This window comes from Solea solea, chromosome 20, assembly GCF_958295425.1.
Source record: "Solea solea chromosome 20, fSolSol10.1, whole genome shotgun sequence".
In the NCBI taxonomy this organism is placed as follows: Eukaryota; Metazoa; Chordata; class Actinopteri; order Pleuronectiformes; family Soleidae; genus Solea; species Solea solea.
In genome coordinates this window covers 6,973,086-6,992,974 of record NC_081153.1, presented here as the reverse complement: position 1 = coordinate 6,992,974, position 19,889 = coordinate 6,973,086, and the positions used below count along the sequence as shown (strand labels likewise).

The following is a 19,889-nucleotide window of genomic DNA, read 5'->3' as shown; positions in this document are numbered from 1 at the left end:
ACTGGTGCAAATGTCCTGTTGTATCCGCACTAATTATTAATTTCCATCATCATAATCATCATATTTCCCCTTTTCTTTCACTTACTCTTTGAGCACACTTTTAAGGGCCTTTGCCAAGCAGGAAAACTCACCAAACTCAATCAGGACCTGCGGAACTTGCAATCTCACCGAGTTCTATGGTGATTCATTTGGAGAATTTGTAGGAATTACAGTTAAAAAAACATATTTTCACTTTTTATGTTCGCACTAGCCATGCAGCAGGCGCCACCATCACCTTCCTTTGATCTGTATGTGGGTTACCATGGCAACCATAGTATGCTAGTGGCCAAAAGTTGGTTAGTTGCAGATTTGTTTTTTTAACAGAAGAATATTTTTGGTTTATTTTTAATAAGGCTGTTTTTACAGTGCGATTATGAAGAATTAGGAATGGAATTAGTTGGGAATGCCAAGTCAGCATTTTAAATAATTCTTTCCCACTTTCTTTATTTTTATTATTATATTATTGTTTTCCGCAGGTGTTTGGCCATCTCCAACATTTTGTAGCTAATTTTAACAGTTCATACATGAGAATGTTTGAATTCAGGACGTTCTCATGAATATTTTGATTTTTACTTTTTAAGATATAAAATTAATTCAGCATTTTTTTCTCCTATTGGAAATCAATTGAATGAACAGATCATAGGGCAGAGTTATGGAAGGCGAGAGTGGCCAGGGATGCTGGTATATTATTTCATAAAAAAACCCAAAACAATATATAAAACACTGGAGACATTCAAGACTATGAAATAAACAAACTTGACATCAGGTATTGTGTTAGATCTTTAATATTTTTCAATATTTAGTTTTTTTTGTCATTGTTGTTTAGAAATATTGCACATGGTCAACATGCCTGCTTATGAGATAACACTCACCTCGCTCATCCTAAAATTTCCTTCTCCAAAGTAAGGACAGTTTATGTTTAAGCACAATCATACAGTGTACACACATACGTGTGTGTGTGTGTGTGTGTGTATGCACATAAGTCTGTGTATATGGGTGTGTGCGCGTGTGTGCATGTGATTGCACATGCATGCAGAGGGACACTTTTACAGCCCTGACCCCATGTGAATCCATAAGTCTTACACTACATCATTAACCTGTGTGATTTATACATTTAATATGTATGCACATCTATCTATCTATATATATATGTATATATATATATATATATATATATATATATAGATGGATATATATGTCATTTATATATATCCTGGATCCAGTGAGTTTGATAACAGTCATGATGACGGACAAAATAGTCGTGGTGACTATAAAAATACTGTCTCTAGAGTAGAATATAGACTGTGGAATACAATGAAAAATATACTATTGATAACGTTGCTGCTGTGAGGTGAAAGGAAAACAAAGAGGTTGGTGTGTGTTCACGTGCTACCTGCATGTGCCAAAAACATACACACTCACACACAAACACAGACCTAAATGCACATTTATATAGAAATACCTGTATATATTTATATATTTCTTTTTCACACATCCAACTGTATACAGAGAAATAAAAGAGATACCCATCATCATCATCATCATCGTCATAATAATAATAATGATCATTATATCTACCCCGACTCTTCACCGAGGAAGCAAAGAGCCAAAAAGTGCTATTTAAAAAGTTTTCTTTCACTTTTAGTAAGTTATACTCTACTATATCTCTTCAACGATAATTGTGTGATTCATTTTTTTTTCTTTTGTTTCGATTTATACCATAGTTAAAGATAGTATAACAACAGCTCTTTCATGTCACTGACTCCATTTAATATCTATGGCACAGAGGCCCCCCCCCCCCAAAAAAGCAGAATATCCCACCAGTTTCCAAAAAAAATGAAAAAAAAATAAAAATAAACGTCCTATTGCACCATTTGATGGGAAAGGATAAAGTGTCAAGAGGAGAGGGCAGAGGGAGGGCTTCAGAGAGACTGCCCTCCAGTGCTGGTCTAGGATCTGCTTTCCCTGAACTAACCCTAACCAGAACCATCCTGAGCTACATAGCGCTTGACCCGGGACCAGTGCTTAAGGGCACTTTCTAACAACACTTTGAGGGAGATGGGTGAGGAGGAAAAAGCAAGGGAAGGAAAGAGGTTTTTTTTGTGTGTTTTTTCTTTTTTTGATAACATACGGAACAAGGTTATTATTTTTTTTTCTACTAAAACAATCTCTAAAAACAATACTTTCCTGATTTAACTTACGGCCGTCCCCGGACGAGAAGGGCCGCACATATTGTGCAAACACCTGATTTCAACGTTTTACAAAACGACAAACAACGCCCCCCCCAGAACCCCCTCCCCACACACACACACACACACACACTTCCTCCTCTGGTGAGAAACAGTGGGGGGAGGTGGACCATTCAAAGTGAGGGAAGGAGGTCACAGACTGATTTTTGTCCCCTTCTTTTTTTTTTTTTTTGTATTTTTTAAACGATTATTATCTTTTTTTTTATGCTGGAGAAGAAACACAATAGAGCCACAAGAGAGGAAAAACAGGCCACGGTAAAACTGGTTATTTCCACGGCAACGATAACAAGAGAAAGCAACATAATATTATCCATGGGGAGTTTGAGAGCAGTTTGGTTAAAATTCTTCTTCTTTCCTCTGTTGTTAATCTTTGTCTCATTGTTGTTGACGATGATTATCTGCCTTCCTGTTTGTTGGAATACGAATCATCCGTGCATTGAACGTCGTCCAGTTTCTTCTTCTTCTTCTGCATTCTTTTCTCTGTGGGACTCTGTCGGGAGCCAGTCAGTGTCGAACTTAAACGTTGATTCTTCAAAAAGCCTCACAACCACTAGTCTCTTTACATAATCTCTTTACGGTGCCTGGTCACACAGGTTTGTGGGGAGAGGACGACTCTTCCTCTTCCTCCTCCTCCTCCTCTCCCCAACAGATATACAGACATTTATAATCAGCTCCTGCAAACGAGGACTCAGTCTTTCAACATGGCAACAACTGAAGGTGCAAAGATTGGTCACACTACGTCACAGCTCCTGTCGTCTCTTCGGGAGCAAACAGATTTCATGCTTTCAGTTTCTCTTCTCACTACAATCACTAAAAACTGTGCAGGCCAATGGCTTGGTCAGACCAGGGGGTGAAGGTGTGTGTGTGTGTGTGTACGAGCACCTACACTGCACTGCTCTGTGTGTGTGTTCTGTTCATATATGTGTATGTGTGTGTGCTGTCTGTCTTGCAGCATTGAGGGGCTGTGGAATAGCAGTGGAGGTCGTTGGGGTTGTGTATGCATCCCGACCACTGTGCTGAGGAGTGGAAGGAGCGAGAAGGAGGTCGAGTCAATGGCATCTGAGGGCTGGTTGGCTGGCAACAGCAAACTGCATCTGCACAATAATAAGTGACAAAGTGCCTTTGTGTGTCGATGATCCTGGGGATCGTCCACCAAGAGTAACAGTCTGATTTGGTAAGGGTGTGTGTGTGTGTGTGTGTGTGTGTGTGTGTGTGTGTGTGTTTGTGTGTGCGTGCTGGAGATTATCATGGTTTGTGTGTGTGCACCAGGGAGTTTGTGTGTCAAACTACAAACTAATGTACAAATGTGCTGAGAGCAGACCTGGGCTATTTGAGAGAAAAGAAAGGGGGGGCAAAACGAGGATATGACAAGAAGAACTTGACTCATCAGGACATTTACGTGATTTTGCCCAGTTTTGAGGCGTTGTTTTTTTTTTTGTCTGATTTGTCAAATCACCGCACCTCGAGTCACTTGAATGTTTAATGTTTGTGACGATATTCAAATATGTTTCTGCCCAGGTCTGGTGGAGATTAGTAGAAGAGGTCGTGCTGGAGTCAGTCATCCTTCAAACTGCTTCAACACATACAGGAACATTCTGAGGGAATGACACACTCCTCTTTCTCTCTGGGTCTTCTTGTCTTTGATATTTCGACTGCATCATCCTCTCCAGCTTTATGATCCTTCGCTTTTTGGCTCCTCCGGGCTCCGGCTTCTGTCTCCGTGTTGCTCCGCCCCTCCATCCTCCTTGGCTGATTGATTGAAAGAGGAGCTGAGGGACGAGGCGGCGTTCGCCGCTTCAGCCGAGACTCCGAGCTCAAGGGTTCCGGGCGTCGCCGTCTGCATGATCTTCTGACGCACCTCGCGGATCTTCAGCTGCAGACACATTTTGGTGGGGAACGTGTCGGAGTAGCGAGCCTGAAAGGCAGCGGTGGCCTGAGCTGCAGAGGGAAAAAGAGGGAGAGTGAGAGAGAGAGAGAGAGAGAGAGAGAGAGAGAGAGGAGGAAGAAAAGAGGGAAGAGGAATTAAAACAGAGCAACCATTAAATATTTAATCCTGGGATCTTCCTTTTTAGATTAGCATTCTTTAAATCCATTGTTTTATTTCTTACACTCTTTTATCATATAATAATTTATTTTATTGTCAATTTATTTACCACTTCACTTTGCACAAAAGGTGCTGTATAAATAAAGCTTGAAGTAATTGATGATACATTTTTGTTTTAGGGCTAAAACAATTACTCGCTTCATCGATTATTAATCAATAACTAAATTAATCGTTGAATAGTTTGAGTATTTATTAAAGAATTAAAACAAGTTTTAAGATTTTTCATCTTGTCAAAATGTGGATATTTTCTGGTTTGCTCCACACAACAAAGAAATCATTCAAACTGAATCATTTCAATTATGGACAATTTGAGAACATCATCATTTCCAGGTTTGGGAAACAGTGATCAACATTTTTCAACATTTTCTGACATTTTCCAGACCAAGCAATTACTCGATTAAACGAGGAGAATAATCGTTAGTTGCAGCCCTGTTATGTTAATTTGTTTTGTTGAAGCTGCTAAGTTCTTATCAAACACTGCATACAGATTACAGACATTCAATAATAATTGTGAATAAAGCACACAGCTGCAATTGACTTCACTGACGTTTTCAAACCTGTTTTTAAAGCATAACCACTCTTTTTGTGAGTAAATGTAAATAATTTTGGCTGTAATGAGGGAACAGACTTCCAAGTCAAATATTTAATCTCATCTTTTTATGTTCTGTTTACAGGTGATTTACCTGATGGAAAGAAGCCATGTTCCTGAAACAACTGCATGACCAGAGCCCGCCGCTGATCCAGAGTTCTGCGCAGAGACGAGTAAGGAACCCTGTCCAAGTCTCCTAAAAGATCCTCCCCCTCCGTGCCTGGTTGAACAAAATAAATTGGTTGTTATACTGTGTGGAGCAGATCTGCAGCTGCGTGTACATGATCACTCATGTGTTTACCTGCTCTGTCAAAGGTAAAGATGTCTCCCTCACACTTGGCGGCGCTCTTGGGGGTGTTGGGCTCCGAGCTGCAGCTGGACAGACGTCGAGTCTTCCTCCTCGGGGAGCTGGGGTCGTCTGCCGTCAGCTCCAGCTCTGGACGCAGGAAATGTAAACCATGAGTGAAGAAAATATTGAGGGACAGAGGGATGACAGAGTGTAGAGAGGAAGGAGGTGATGATTAAACATTAGGGATGATTTGAACAGAAAATTGGGGGTGTAACGATGAAGGAAATGTAAGTGAATGAAGAGAAGGGAATTGGAAGAGGGTTCATAAAAAACGATGAAGAATGGAAGAAATTTAGGTAAAATGCAATACAGAAAAAGACAAACACATTTAAAAAACAATGCTTTGTTTTGAATGTAATTTATTTACTGTATTGGGGATTTAGTTTAGTTTGGAACAAATTAAAAAAAGTTGCATGTAACGTTTTTTTTATATTAACAAATGAATGTTGCATGGAAAACATTATCAAATAAATTCACACACACAACTCTCTGTGTTTCTCAGTATAGCAATGTTTCGATCTGATGTCACCTGGCAACATTCCCATGCTGCTTCACATTCAACATTGAGACAGTAAAGTGAGACGACTGCAAACAGGCAAAATAGTTTTAGAAGATTTAAGAAGTGAATTCTACTACTAAATAAATCTGGTCTTTGGTAGTTTGACATGAATGCTGGTGTTTACACACAAACAATCACTCACTCAGGTCTGATAGTACTTTGTTGTGAACGCATCTCACTCAAACAGTGTCTTACTGTGTTTGTAATATGAGCAGACAAAGTCAGAACCCACATCTCTGGACATTTTACTGTGTCCATGTCTGTAAATGGCATCAGTGTGTTCCCTTGTCTCTACTCACCGGTGGAGTTGCGTCTCTTCTTGCGGTAGCTTCCCAGGATGGCTCTGGGCGAGGTGGCCAGACTCTGCAGAGTGGGCGAGGGAAGAACCTCCTCTGGATTAAACTCTGGAAGTTCAGCTAAGCGCTCCTCGAAGTACGTCTCTGACAAGACCCTGCACGGATAAAAACCACACAGCGGCAGCCACATCAGTCCACTAATGTGGTGGTGAAATTACCAGGGGACGTCCTCTGAATGTGTTTGCATTAATCATGCTGTAGAGCTGCCTTTTCTTTCTCTGTGGCTTCCCCACCACACTCCCACCGTCTAAGTAAAGAAGATAAAGGTTGAGCTTTCTGCCCACTCACACTCGGTAAACGAGTTTCCGCCACGATTTATACAAACTAAACATGAACCTGGATCCCACTACAAGGGAAAATCCGGGTCAAAATAAAGTCAACAAACTATGAGTCCTGTCCAGGGCTGTAGCTCATCTTCAAGCTGTTTTGACGCCACAAATACAGAAGACAGAGTTGTTGTTGTATGAGCTCTCTCAGCAGGAGAAAACATAAACTGTTAAAACAGAGAGAACAATGACCACAAAGACAGAAGGACCTGGCAAACTTGCTTTGTTTTGCTTTGGCACCGATTCCGTGAGAGACTGGTTGCACAAAATGGTTCAGGAAGAGTGATGAGAACTGATTTATTGTTTTTTATTGATTCCTTTGACAAAGAGCAGAGGCCAATGTAACATTTTTATTTCTGAGCCACGGACACAGTTTAGAATGAGGAAGAAAAATGCATGTATGTGAGTTGGGGGGGGGGGGGAATTGCTGTTTTCATTCAGGTTTTCTTCAGTCAGTTAAAAATACAGTAAGCTGTGAGCTCACTCTGGCTTTTACGCTCTGTAAAGTCCATGTTTGCTGTCTGTCCGTGTCTGGAGTGTGGCTGTGATTCAAACTAAGGCACTTAATCTTTTAAGAATCACCAGCTTTCTCCCAAGATTGCCAAAAAGCAATAGCCTGGATCTAACCATTTGTTCCTGGTCTGTAAGTTGCTGTTGCAGATTTTTGTTTTCCTCTATTTTAGGAGTTTTGAAGTTGAAGTTAATTTGGCTGGACATGGTGTTTTTCTTCTCTATTTACTTATTTTGAATAAGCTTTATTGAATGTTTATGTTTAGGGTTGATTAATATCCAAACCATATATATCTATAAATGCAGGGGACTTCTGTCTTTTCTATAATTTCACCTAAATGTTACTCACTGGACATTAAAATAAAAGCTTGTCCGACATTAAAAGTTGATAAAGGGCTAAGTTATAACAAACAGGTCTGATTTGAGTTTCCTCTTCACTTACTTGTCATGGGAGTCTGGAGTCTTTTTGAGCGGTGGGGGACGAAACTTGGCCTTCTTCGAGGAAGAGGGGGGATCTCTCTCTGCACTGGGAGGAGGAGGAGGGGGGTCCAAACCTGAGGGTAGTGTAGGAGGAGAACAAGGTCCAGCCTGGGAAGAGAGAGAGTGTGAGTGTTGTGACGAAATTAAACAAGTCTCATCTCATTTCTTAGGAGCAGGTTGATAACATGTCTACTTTCCTGATATTTAACCCAAGATTAAAGAAAAGTTTCTGAACAGATTCAATATTTCTCACCTCTTTGCTGCTGCTGCTACTGTGGTCCTCTCTGTCCATCTCTCTGCCTTTCTTCTTTTCACCCATCTCCTTCATCCCTCTCTCACGCTCTGCATTCACTTCACTTGGTTTCTCTTTGCCGTAGCCGTCTCTCATATTTTCCTCCTTGATGTATAGCCCAATGACGTCCTCCTCTTTTTTCACTAGCACACATGAAAGTGGTGTCAGGTTTGATATAAGACTGAGAGATTTATTACAACCAAAAAATGAAAAGAAATTATGTAGTACCCTGGTACAGAGAATGGAGGCAATGCAGAAGTGCCTGAAACATGTATTCTCTTGAATGGCCACCAGGGGGCAACTTCACTAGTTTGTATGCAAGTCTATGAGAAAATTGACCTTCTTCTTCTCCTTTGAGTTCTAACGTCAGGAAACATTTTCCTGATAAGTTTAGGGTCTCACTCACTAGTTCCACGTCTTCCTCAATACAGAATACTTTTGTAAAAAAGTATGATGCTACTTAAAGCGTTACAAGAACGAAAAGAAGAAAAACATAGTCCTCTCACCATCAGTAGATTAATCCATCTCTAATTCCCCCGTATTATCCAAATATGTTCTCTTTTGTTTACAAAAAACAAGTTGGCATTGGCCAAAAATTCTACCTGACACTAAATGGTGACATCATCATCATGAACCATTAGAAATCCTGAGCTCTGACATTTCAAAACAAACCAGGTAAAACTACACTTACCTGTAACAACGTTGTTCATACGTGTGGCCCCCAAAGTCTCCTGCCCTCCGTCCTCATCCGTTTCAGCATCCACCTGATTCTCCCTCTTCACCTCCACCTTTGGCTTCACGTCCACTGCCATGCTGGGCTGAAATGTAGCCATCGCTGAGCTCTGCACCTCCGTCGCTAACGGAGAAGACGGGTTGGTGACATCCTGGGCTGAAGCTGGAGCTCCGACTGCGGGTGGTACTGTGGTAATGGAGACCATGCCAGAGGCGAGTGCAACAGTCGGTGCTGGGTAAATGGCAGTTAGTACCTGGTGAAGAAGATAGTTAAGTGTTCAGAAGGTGAAGCTGGTGGGCAACAACTGTGGCATGAAATTACTAAACAAGGGCTTGGGTTTGAAATGTCACCTGGTCAGTAATAAAATAAGTTTTCTCTGGGGATAGGAACTTTTTGCTACTTGTCACTTTATCAATCGTGCCTGAGCAGCAGCCAGTGTTTACTGAAATTGGATGTGCGTGCCTGTGCACACTTTCTGTAACATTTAAATTCTTGTCAGACTAAATATGGATCGTGTTTCTGAATCAACCCAGCAACAACCTGGGAGCCAAGATTTAAAGATGCAGCACAGAGGCCAGGAAAAGCTGCCAATATACACATTTGTTTGTTTACACTAATCTCCCTAATGTCTCAAAGCTAATGTAGTGATGACTTATCAATACCAGAATGATCAACCCGCCACCTTTAATCCTTCAGCCTCCAGAGCTGCGTCTGCTCCTGCCTTTTCAGAGCGAATACACTCGATTTTTCTGAGTGAGCACTTTTCACTGGAATAAACTTTAGAGGAGGTTTAATTAATTCATACACTGCTGGTAAAACACAGACATGAGGTAATTAAATCTGCAATATCTGATATCTGTGCTTCAAAAAAGGCATCAAAACTGAAAAGTAAAAGCAAACTTCATGTCTACAGTTGGTTCTTTCTCAGCAAATTGAAAGACATGTTTATTAATTTTCTAATTTCCTTATGACAACTTAACCCCGTTTACCTGACGGCCAGCGGTTGCTGCGGTCTGGCCAGGGGAAATCTGTGATTGACAGCTCAGCGGTGGAGCCGGAGCGAGCAGTGGTGACTGACCAACGATCGGCTGGACCAGAGTTTGCCCGCCTGGGGCGATGGCAGTGAAGCCCAGAGTTGCTGGGAGATACGCAGGGCCCTGTGTGGGTGTGGCCTGTTTTGGCGTTGCTGTGGTTACCCCAGGGCCGGACTGGACGTATGTGATCCTGAAGAAGAAAAGGGTTAAATATCAGAAAGGTGAGAGTGAGAGAATATGTTGCCGTCTTTTAGGTGTTTTGCCTCTGTCAGTGACCTGGTGGGTGGGGAGGTCAGAAGAACGGTCTGTGGGGGCACGGCTCCCGGAGCCACCATCGTTGCCAGGGAAACAGGAAAGGGGCTACCCGGATGCACTGTTGCTGTGCTGCTGGAGTGAACATTGGTCTGGACCACAGGCATGGGAGCGATCTGGATGATCTGTGGGGACTTTAACAAACGTTTTTTGTACCTTCAAACTTCAAATAGACAGAGACAAACCTTAAAATGTCTGATGTTGCAATAACAGTTGGAAGAGATGTGATAAATGTTGACGTTGAGAACTTTTAAGCCTTTCTTATTGACAGTAGAAAGACATGAAATAAGGCAAATTCTGGATGTGAAAGGATAAAATTGTCATGGTTAATGACAATCAAATCCCAAGTTGTCAGATTTTCAGTTTCTTCTGGTTTCTCAAATTTTCTACAACAAATACAGTAAAGCGGAAAAACTGAATATATTTGGTTTTTAGACCACTGTATCATAATGTGACCTGATTTTATTGTAATTCAAATGTTTTAATAAATTTTCTTTCTAAATTTGTATGATTGCTTGTTTTTATTTTAATGCATAAAGTACCTGTGGTTGCATCTTGTTGCATGAAATATAATGCCATACAATTACAGATTATTATGAGATTATTATGATACAGATTCATCTTTAGTGAAAATAATTGTTAGTAGCCTCCCCAATATTAGTTTCCAGTGTTTGAGGGAAGTTTTCTGATACGACCTCACCACAGTAAAACATGACCTCCGTCTTATCTTGACACTCCGTCGACACTTTTAGCGTCTATTAGCTTTCGAGTCAACACCCGTACCTTGTTTCCTGTTGTGGGGCCGTTCTGCACAGGAAGAGGCGGGGCCACGAGGGAGATGGAAGGATGAGGAGAAGTAGACCCTGTTCTTACTGTTGCCATGGGAACCAACATCTTGCTCTGCAAGACCGGCGACTGGGTTTGGACTAATGAGTGAGAAGAAGAAAAACAGACGCAGAGAATTACACCACTCAGCATGACGAAGAGATGAGGAGAAGTGGAGAGGGGAGAGTGAGGAGAAGTGGAGAGGGGAGAGAGAGAGAGAGAGAGAGAGAGAGAGAGAGGACTGCATAAAAGTACATTTCTGCTGCTTATGAACGTGAAGTGAAAATTCAGTTGCTTCTGACTCTTAAGAGCAAAGAGTGATTAAAATCACGGGTGGGCGGCAGGCGCTCGTACTCATATCAGTAGTTTCTCCTGTCAGTCATTTACTTCAGGTTTACGTAAGCAAATCAAATCTATTTTCAGAGCTTCCTGTGGAGATAATTAACAACAAGAATGTGATGGGAACTACAGCAAAAAGAAAAATCTAAACTAATCTCTGATGTTGGGTGGACATGTGAAAACACTTTTGTGGTTTTTGTGTTGGCCAATGATTGCTGTCTAGCTCACCTCTGGTCCCGGGGCTGACTCTGATTCCCGCCCCCGAGTGCACGCCATTAGCCAGGGCGGCATTGTTGGGCAGGGAGAGGATTTGCTGGTGGGTGAGTAGAGGGGAGGAGGGGCTCTCGGTGGGCAGGATGTACTGAACCTGCGTTAGTGGCTTGGAGCTGGAGGGGTGGAGCTGGGGCTGGAGGACGGGGAGGGGGATCTGTGTGTGCGGCTGAGTGGGTTGTGGGTTGAGGACCTGCACAGGGTGGGCAGGAGGAAAGGACCCTCCCAGAACTAGGTTAGTGACCAGGCTGCTACCACCCACAGGAGTTACACTGACTGGACCAGGAGAGGAGGACGAGGACAGGTACCCACCCCCTACAGCGATTGGCAGGAGAGTGGCTTTCTTGTCCTGGGGTATTGCGCTGAGGGTGACGGCTCCCTCCACTGGCTTGCTGGCGATGGGGATAGGTGTGCTGGCGATGGGTCGTACCACATTGGTCACCATTGTGGGAGCCATGCGGATAGTGCTGTGGACCTGGGTCAGACTCTGCTGGTCTAAAGTGATGGGAGCTGCAGCGCTAGATGTCAATGAGGAGACTCCCTGTCCTCCACAACCTCCCTCTCCTCTACCTGCGGCTGTCTCTTCTCTCTTGGGTCCTCCCTCTCTCCCCTCCTCTCCTCCATCTGTGCCTCTCTTTCTTTCAGAACCATCTTCAGCACCTCCTCCACCTCCTGCTGTGCTGTTTCCTTGAGATGAGGTGGAGTCGGAGTGAGGGATGGAGGGAGAAGAGGAGGAGAGGGAGGGCCGGGACACTGGCTGTAAGCCATGCTAGAGGGAAGAGGGAGATGAAGAGAGGAACGAGATCAAAGCCGGAAAAGTTTTTAATGCAAAGTTCTCTTTTTCAACTTCAAGTAACTCTGGAAAACGTATCGGTTTTAATTCTATATATACCCTGCTTTACATAAAGAAACACACTGAACAAAGTTAAGTTAATCAATATTCTACAGAAGCATATTTCTGCCATGCTGCAAAAAGAAAAAAGAAAAGACTATCACATAATTTTTTGAAATGTTTCATGTTATAACACAATCATTTATTGTGTTATATCATCATCATCATCAAATCATTTTCATGTTATTATGACACACACCCTTATCACATTAAGACACTATGAATGCTTTAATTACAAAAATAAACATTTTATATTGTACCATGGCAAGTTATCCCTTTATAATTTAAAATGATTCAGGAAATAACATGATGAATTATCTCATTATGACACTGAGAGTCCTATGAAATCGCAGCATAGCTGTAATTTCCTTAATTTATCTATTCGCTACACACCAATTTGTCATTTTAACACAAGTTCCATTAAGCTGAACAATAACTTACCACATAAGGTGAAATGCTTCACATTATACGCTTAAAACTTGACATGTTATCACATTATAGTGAGATAATTTATAGATTCTTGTTATAACATGATGAGGTCGTATGTCATAATAACATATCTTGATATAACAAGACTCTTTTCACATTATTAGGTCCCTTTTATTTTTCTGTAAATACCCTAATTTTTACATCATAAGAGATACTAAATCACCTCCAGTTTTTTTGATATACAAAGGGGAGAGGGTGATATATGGCTATTATTTTTTTAAATTTTCCATTTCAACAACATCAGAAAACTCCAGAGAAGCTTCTAAATGATGCTCACCTGTCCATCTGGTTCGTCCTCATCACTGTCTGTCACTCTCTCTTTACACTTGAGGTCGATGGAGCCTTCAGGACATGAATCTTCTGAGGATGACAAATTTAAAGTTAATGTTTTGAATTTTATTTATTTAAACAAGTTTGAAGACTATCTAGAATATCAAACTGCAGGTGTCACTATCAAATAATGTGTACTGTTTCACTTGAAGCAATGATTCATCTATGGCTGAAACTGTTTCTTATTTTAGCCGTCAGGTGTTTCGTTAACACTCTCACTCTGACTGGGGAAGGCTGAGTGTCCTTACTTTGTAGGAAGTGGTCGCTCAGTAGTCATGAGAAAGTCTTTTTGACCAGTAAAACCCTTTGCGGAGCATCAAACTCACCCATGACATCATCGTCCCCCTCTTCTTCGCAGATGACCATGTGCTCTTCATCACTGGTCATGTCCTCACTGGCCCCACCCTGGTACAGAGACTGGGGCGGGGCCCGGCTGCGAAACAAATTTGCCCCCTCCTCCTGATGGGGTGGAAAAAAGCAGATTAACATTTTTTTTATATATGATCACAATTAAAGCTGGAGTCTGTGAGTGTGGGAAAGCTAGCAAAAGCAGGCTTCACTTCCACACTAGTTGTTTAAATTTCAAAATGTTTTCAGATATAAACTACCCAGAGCATGAGCGCTAGTGAAAGTAATGCAGGGCTCACATTGTGTTGAGCTGACGGGAGCAGGTAAATCTGGTAAATCATTTCTGCAGGATCTACCAGCATCCTGGTAGATCACATGAAGCATGTTGACCTTAAAGGAGCAGCTTCAAGACACATTCAAGAAATCTCTTAAGATGATACATTTAGATACACCACAAATTAGGAGTAGGAAGATTTGTTTTTATAAATGCAATCATTGATAAAACATTTGCTTTGTATCTTTTTTATATGTTATGGATCATCACAGTAACTAATTGCCTGTGCAGACTAAAATGCTGGATTTTCTAAATAAAATGGAGGACATCCTGAGCATATATTATAAGTTTGTAAGCAAAAATGGAGTTGTATGGATAAAGCCTTTGACAAACTCCAAACCTGTCCTCATAGTGTGGTTCTGCCCCAAAAGACTAGCAGTCACCTGTGGCAGAACTATAGACACGAAACAGTAGAAACAGCAGACAAGGTGTGTTTATTACAGTATTGTGAGGGCAATAAGATAATAAGACAACAAATACGAGACGGGAATTTTTAGTCTTTGTCAATGACTTTCATCTATCTATTGCAATATCAGAGATTATTTATGGACCCATCTTATTTTGTAATATTACCTTTTTAAAATCAATCACAACTTTTGATAATTGTTCTGTTTTTAATCAATGTCTGTTCTATGCCAATTTTTTTTTAATTCATGTTGGAAGCATTTTTTGCAATATCTAATGCTCCATCATGTTCCACAGAGAATACTGAACCTGGATTAAACCACAAATCACCAAATCATTCAGATCTATTACAGACCAAAGCTTTGATATTTTCAGAAATATATCCTGGGAGCTGATGCAGGGAAAACACTTTGTTTCGAACACGGATTATCAACGCAAAACTGAAAAGTAAAACTACTGAGGGACAACACATCAGACGGAAGTAACACAGCTATTATCAAAGCATTCCTACTCTACGTACACAGCTTTGCCGGCGGCATCTGACGAATGCCTTCAAACAAAAGAGCTCACATGCCGACCTCCTCCTTTGTGATTAGGAACATAGCAGCAAACACCTCAGTTTCAATCCTTCAAAGGCTCTGCAGAAGTAGAAAGTGAAACCTTTGAAGTTTGAGGCTGAGCTCCCCCAGAGGTTCCAATGTGTTTTCACAGCAACAATCTAGGCCTCACACAAAGAACCAAGTGAGTCCATTTGAAATGTTTTTTGAACACTCAATGCTCTCAGCTGTGAAGTTCAACCAAAAACGCTCTGCAGTGTGAAGGACAGGCGTCAGCTGTGTAGACTCACATCGACCCAGGGGCATAGAGACTCGTATACTCGCAAACACTGAGTCTTGTATTATTATTTCTAAGAATTACTTCAGCCTGTTGCTTCTAATGTCTGCATTTTTTTTCCCCTTGGCTGCACTTTCAGAAATCCTAAAATGAAAGCACAACGTAACTTTCTAACTGTGAGGTCATGGTGATCCTGAGCTAATACACATTGATGGAATTAAACTGATACATGAGGCTGTTTTTCTGACAGATCTCACTTTTTGTTAAACCACAAGTTAGCGAGGAGCCTCCTCCAAATTCTTGTAATCTCTTGAGTCTGTTTACTGCCTCGTAGCTACAGATTAACAACCTCATACCTTTTCCAAGTCTCTCTCCCTCTGCCTCTGCTCGAGGGTGTGTACAGCACTCTGGGAATAGGCTCTGGGACGTGATAGATGCCCCGCAAACTGTCCCCCACGACGCTCAGAACCCCCCGGCCAGCCCGGGCCTCCCTCCTTCTCCTCCACCGTCTGGGACTCTGTCAGGGGATCTGCAGAAGAAAGGAGAAAAAATTCAGAGATTAAAAAAACACTGCAAAAAACACCTGTAAAACAAAAAGGCATCAATAAAATGGCTGCTACAGATTCTACAATACGTAATGTAAGAACTATACTTTATTGAGTCGTAAAATGACTATATCAGAGATCAAGAAAACAATGGTAGCGCCAGTATATACATAATTTCAAATTATGGACCATACGCTCAAAAAAAAGCTTGTGTTTTTGTCCTGTTGCACTAATAGCCACTATATAAACAAAGAACATATGCAGTTTACCAGGTGAGCCCAACCAGGAAGTAAAAATAATCGCAAAAAGAATCCTGTGTCTGGGGAGGAGGTCAATACTGTGTAATATTTTGAAGAGGCCAGAGTTTCACATATATCCTCTTTAAAAGTTTTTATTATTGCTCTTTTCTTTGAAATCACATCTGTACAAGCCTGATATAGGTTTTGCCTCTGAGATACTTTTAGTACATTTGTTCGGAAAGGCTAATGAAGGCTAATTATCTCAAACGTACCAATGCTCTCAGACATGCTCCTCTCACGCTGGTCCTTTGGGGTCCCACGACCCTCTGACAGCGACTTCCTGCGGTCTTTATTGCACCACTTCCAGTCTGGATGGGCTCTGAAGTGGGCCTCCTTCACCTGCAGGAGGAGGAGGAGGAGGAGGAGGAGCACACAAGGTCATTTCTATTTTCTGTTTATTCAGTTTGACCTGCTTCAGCTCTGTGTTGCACCTGCAACTACTGCTGCTGTTAAATTAAACTGTTCACTACAGAGAAGTAAAACCCTGACAAAGCAATAGTAGCAAGTGTAGGAATGAAATAAAAACCGCTAAAGAAGTGTGTCTCTACCTGGAAGGCCAGATCGTGGTACTGCTGCTTCTCGTTGGGCCCCAGCGCGTACCACCACTCCCCGAGGATCTTGCTGACTGTGCGGTTGTCCTGGTTGGGATGTCGCTGGTGCACCAGGGCACGATGACGTTTACTGAAGATCATGAAGGCATTCATGGGGCGGCGAATGTGGTCCTTTTCCCTCTGGTTGGCGTTTGGAAGAGAAATAAATGTTATACTTTCGCTCTGTTTTGTGTATTATTTAGCATTTTCCTCTTAATGACGGCCTGTCTGCGCGGTGGACTGACCTTCCTGTCTCCGTCCTTGGGCAGGGCACTGAGGGACTGTGTGCGTCTCTTGATGGGGCCAGTGGAGGGCGCTGCTTCATTTGCCACACCCGGGGAGAAACTGCACTCACACAACAGAGTGCAAACAGAGAGAGAGCGAGAGAGTGAAACTGAGAATCCACAAGAGATGGAAAATGGAGGGAGATTCCTTTCTGAGGAAAGAAACAAGGCTTTGACTCGCAGAGGAATTTTGACCACAGTGGTGCTTCTCATTTGTAAGAATCAGAAAGAGTCAGCTTTTGTACAAACGATATAAACACACATTTGCTCTTCTCATGATTGATGTTGTAAATGTGGGTCACAATAGTTTGTCATCTTAAATAAACTCATGATTGGTCTCATGATTCTGTTTTTTGACCACAAAGAAGATGAAGAGTCACCTGACCTGAAGCTCCGCCCCAATCCCCTGCTCACCTGTTCCCTCACTTGCTCCCTTGCGTAAACATACTGTGTGTTTTCTACTTACTCTCCTGACAGATTACCTGTGTACAATATGTCCTAATGTTCCAGGTCCCACTTCTCTGCCTGTGACCTGATTTTTGTCCTGACTGTGTTCTGTGGACCTTGTGCCTCAGTCTGACCCTTTATACCTTGGATTATTCTTGTATACCTATTTTTTTGAGTAAAGGCTCTTTCACCTCTCTCTCCTGTGTCGATCTCTCAGGGTCCCTTCAAAAGAATCGGGACAAAAACACCCTCTGACACTAAGCGAATGTTCTGTATTTAAATAGCGCCTCTCGCTCACTCAGTGCTGCTTTACATCACAGTTTAACCATTCACCCATTCACTCAAGCACATTCATAAAGCATCATGCCCATTCACTCACTTCTGGATCAGTCGTCAGGAGCAAATTGAGGTTATGTGTCTTGCCCAGACACACACTGACATTTGGACGAGCAGAGCCAAAGATCAAATCCTCAACTTTTTGGTTGAAAGATGTCCTGCTCTACCACTGAGGCACCGTCGCCCAAAGTCTGACCCTTTAATTTTTGAAGTACCTTAAGATCGTTATCATCTGGGAATAATTATTAGATTATTGTAAGTATAAAGTCACTATTTCCAGATTTTAAGCTCCAGTGTGTAACTTTGTTTGGTTTTTGTCGTTATTCTGCCTCTGTTTGGTCTTCAAGAACAATAAACAATGTAGCATAATTTGTATTGTATTGTATTTGCCTCCTTCATCTGAAAAAAAGCTCTGTCAAAAAATACTATCAGAACGGACTGTAAAAGCATTTTATACACCAGCAGTGCAGGGGCAGGTGAGGGGCAAGTCATGTTTATCCCATTACAGCTGCTAAACAACTGCGTTAATTTTTCATGGACGCTTCTTTGTGTTTTCAGTCATACTCCAACCAAACAAGCTCAAATCTGCTGTTGAAGCCGTCTGTCTGAACATAAAACAAATAACTTCCTGCGTGCAGCACAAGATCTAAACACTCATTGTCATACTGTAGAACGCAGAGTCATTCAAAACACATTGAGTCAGTAGCAACTGGACTCAAAAAGTTTTTCTCATCCAAGAGGCTTCTTCCGTTCAGAGAGAGAACATTCAGACTTTTGTTTCTGTTTAAAAGATGAGTTTTTATGAGGTAAAGTCAGATGTGTGTAACCAAAAAGGAAGCAAAAAGAAAGGTAGACAAAGAATTGCCTGATAAGAGGGGGTACTAGTGTTCCACAAGTGCACCAATGAGTTGATGGAGATAATAAGCAAATATTGTTTTTTTAAAATCCTTCAGTCTCTGCACGTAGACGTGGGCACAGGCAGATAACAGCTGTGACCAGTGCAACATTAAGAGACTGCTGACTGACTGCATTTATTCCAGCAGCCTTTGTAAGCAGCAGCAGCACGGTGACCCTGAAACATTCAAAACCACACTACAAGCCAGACAGCCTCGCAGCCCGTCTGAGTCACTCTGAAAGAGCAACAATTGAGCCAGACGCACAGACACAACCCGAGACTGAGTGGAATGAACCAGCACAGACTGCTCAACACTCAGACACACACAGCTGGTAGAAAAACTTATTCTCTTCTTTTGAATCCTTTGTTGGCAGCAGTGGATATTAGTGTAGTGTCCTTGGGAGTTTTTAAAGCTGATGATTTAAAACACAGCAACAAACTGCGCCAAATAGATTCTACAGTTACTATCTGCTTTCTACTGTGTCATACCCAGAGTCACAGAGAGGAAACAAACACAGTGTAGGAAGAGAGTGCTCGGTATGACTTTACAGCTTTTTAAAAGTGGCACCAACACAAGTCACAGACAGTTAAGCACAAAACTTTGTTTTGTGGATTCTCCATATTTATGCAAATAGAATACAGTCTAGAGGCTTTTCAGAGGTTTCTTTGCCAAAAAAAAGTATTAAGCACTCATAACCATCTTTAGAGTTTACAGAAATAGTTTTTAAAAAAAAGAAAATATCCTGGTCTTCTGTGACACATAACATAAACTATTTGGCCACCTGTAAAATATTGAATTCAGGTGTTTCAATCAAGCTTTAGGTAACATCCTTATCTCAAATAAAGGAAAATCTTAACACTTCAGAACACCAAGACATTTTGGACAATGCTATGCTTCCAACTTTTCTATTCCAAGGGCCTTTTCTATTCCAACATGACTGTGTCCCAGCACACAAAGCAAGAACTATAAAGACATGGCTTGACTATGAGTTTGGAAGAACTCTACTGGCCCACACAGAGCCCTGACCTCAACCCCATCAAGCACCTTTGGGATGAACTGTAACAGAGATTGTGAGCCCGATCTTCTCATCCAACATCAGTATCTGACCTCATCAATGCTCTACAGAATGAATGGACACAAATTCACATAGAAACCAACTCCATATTTAAGTACTGTATAAGCAGTTGTCATTACAGTCCCTGTTGGTGTAAAGGTCAGGCATCCGAATACTTTTGGCCCCACCAGGTACTGGCATATATACCTAATAAAGTGGACAGGGAGTGAATGTGAACAAGAGGAAGATAATGAAATAATGAATATTTCAGGTCTTGTCAACAAGACCTGAAATATTTCTGTTTCCTGTGCCTGTGTGGAGATTTGGTCTGTGGTCAATGTGCTGCAGTGTCACACTGCACCTCAATATGAATTCAATCTTTTCACATTTTATTAAAATTTCCATCTGCAGCCACAGCTAGACATTGACAGCGCAAAGAG

The 19,889-nt window shown here is 41.7% G+C and overlaps 1 protein-coding gene across 2 annotated transcripts in view; it reads right to left on the bottom strand.

Moving 5' to 3' along the window:
- Positions 1-806: 806 nt before the first annotated feature.
- cica (capicua transcriptional repressor a) overlaps positions 807-19,889 on the bottom strand; it is a 39,093-nt gene continuing 20,010 nt past the window's right edge. Inside the window, exons 6-22 of one of the 2 annotated variants that reach the window (XM_058618568.1) lie at positions 16,678-16,777; positions 16,391-16,573; positions 16,055-16,181; positions 15,355-15,527; positions 13,404-13,536; positions 13,025-13,104; positions 11,325-12,135; positions 10,716-10,858; positions 9,897-10,066; positions 9,576-9,810; positions 8,545-8,839; positions 7,815-7,996; positions 7,524-7,669; positions 6,189-6,340; positions 5,283-5,417; positions 5,076-5,201; positions 807-4,226 (exon numbers count right to left, since the gene is read on the bottom strand). In XM_058618568.1, coding sequence (XP_058474551.1) covers positions 3,961-4,226; positions 5,076-5,201; positions 5,283-5,417; positions 6,189-6,340; positions 7,524-7,669; positions 7,815-7,996; positions 8,545-8,839; positions 9,576-9,810; positions 9,897-10,066; positions 10,716-10,858; positions 11,325-12,135; positions 13,025-13,104; positions 13,404-13,536; positions 15,355-15,527; positions 16,055-16,181; positions 16,391-16,573; positions 16,678-16,777 — 3,457 coding nt within the window. In that variant the 3' untranslated portion in view covers positions 807-3,960. Of the gene's footprint in view, positions 4,227-5,075; positions 5,202-5,282; positions 5,418-6,188; positions 6,341-7,523; positions 7,670-7,814; positions 7,997-8,544; positions 8,840-9,575; positions 9,811-9,896; positions 10,067-10,715; positions 10,859-11,324; positions 12,136-13,024; positions 13,108-13,403; positions 13,537-15,354; positions 15,528-16,054; positions 16,182-16,390; positions 16,574-16,677; positions 16,778-19,889 lie in introns of both variants that reach the window. The other variant, XM_058618567.1, reaches the window with a different exon arrangement.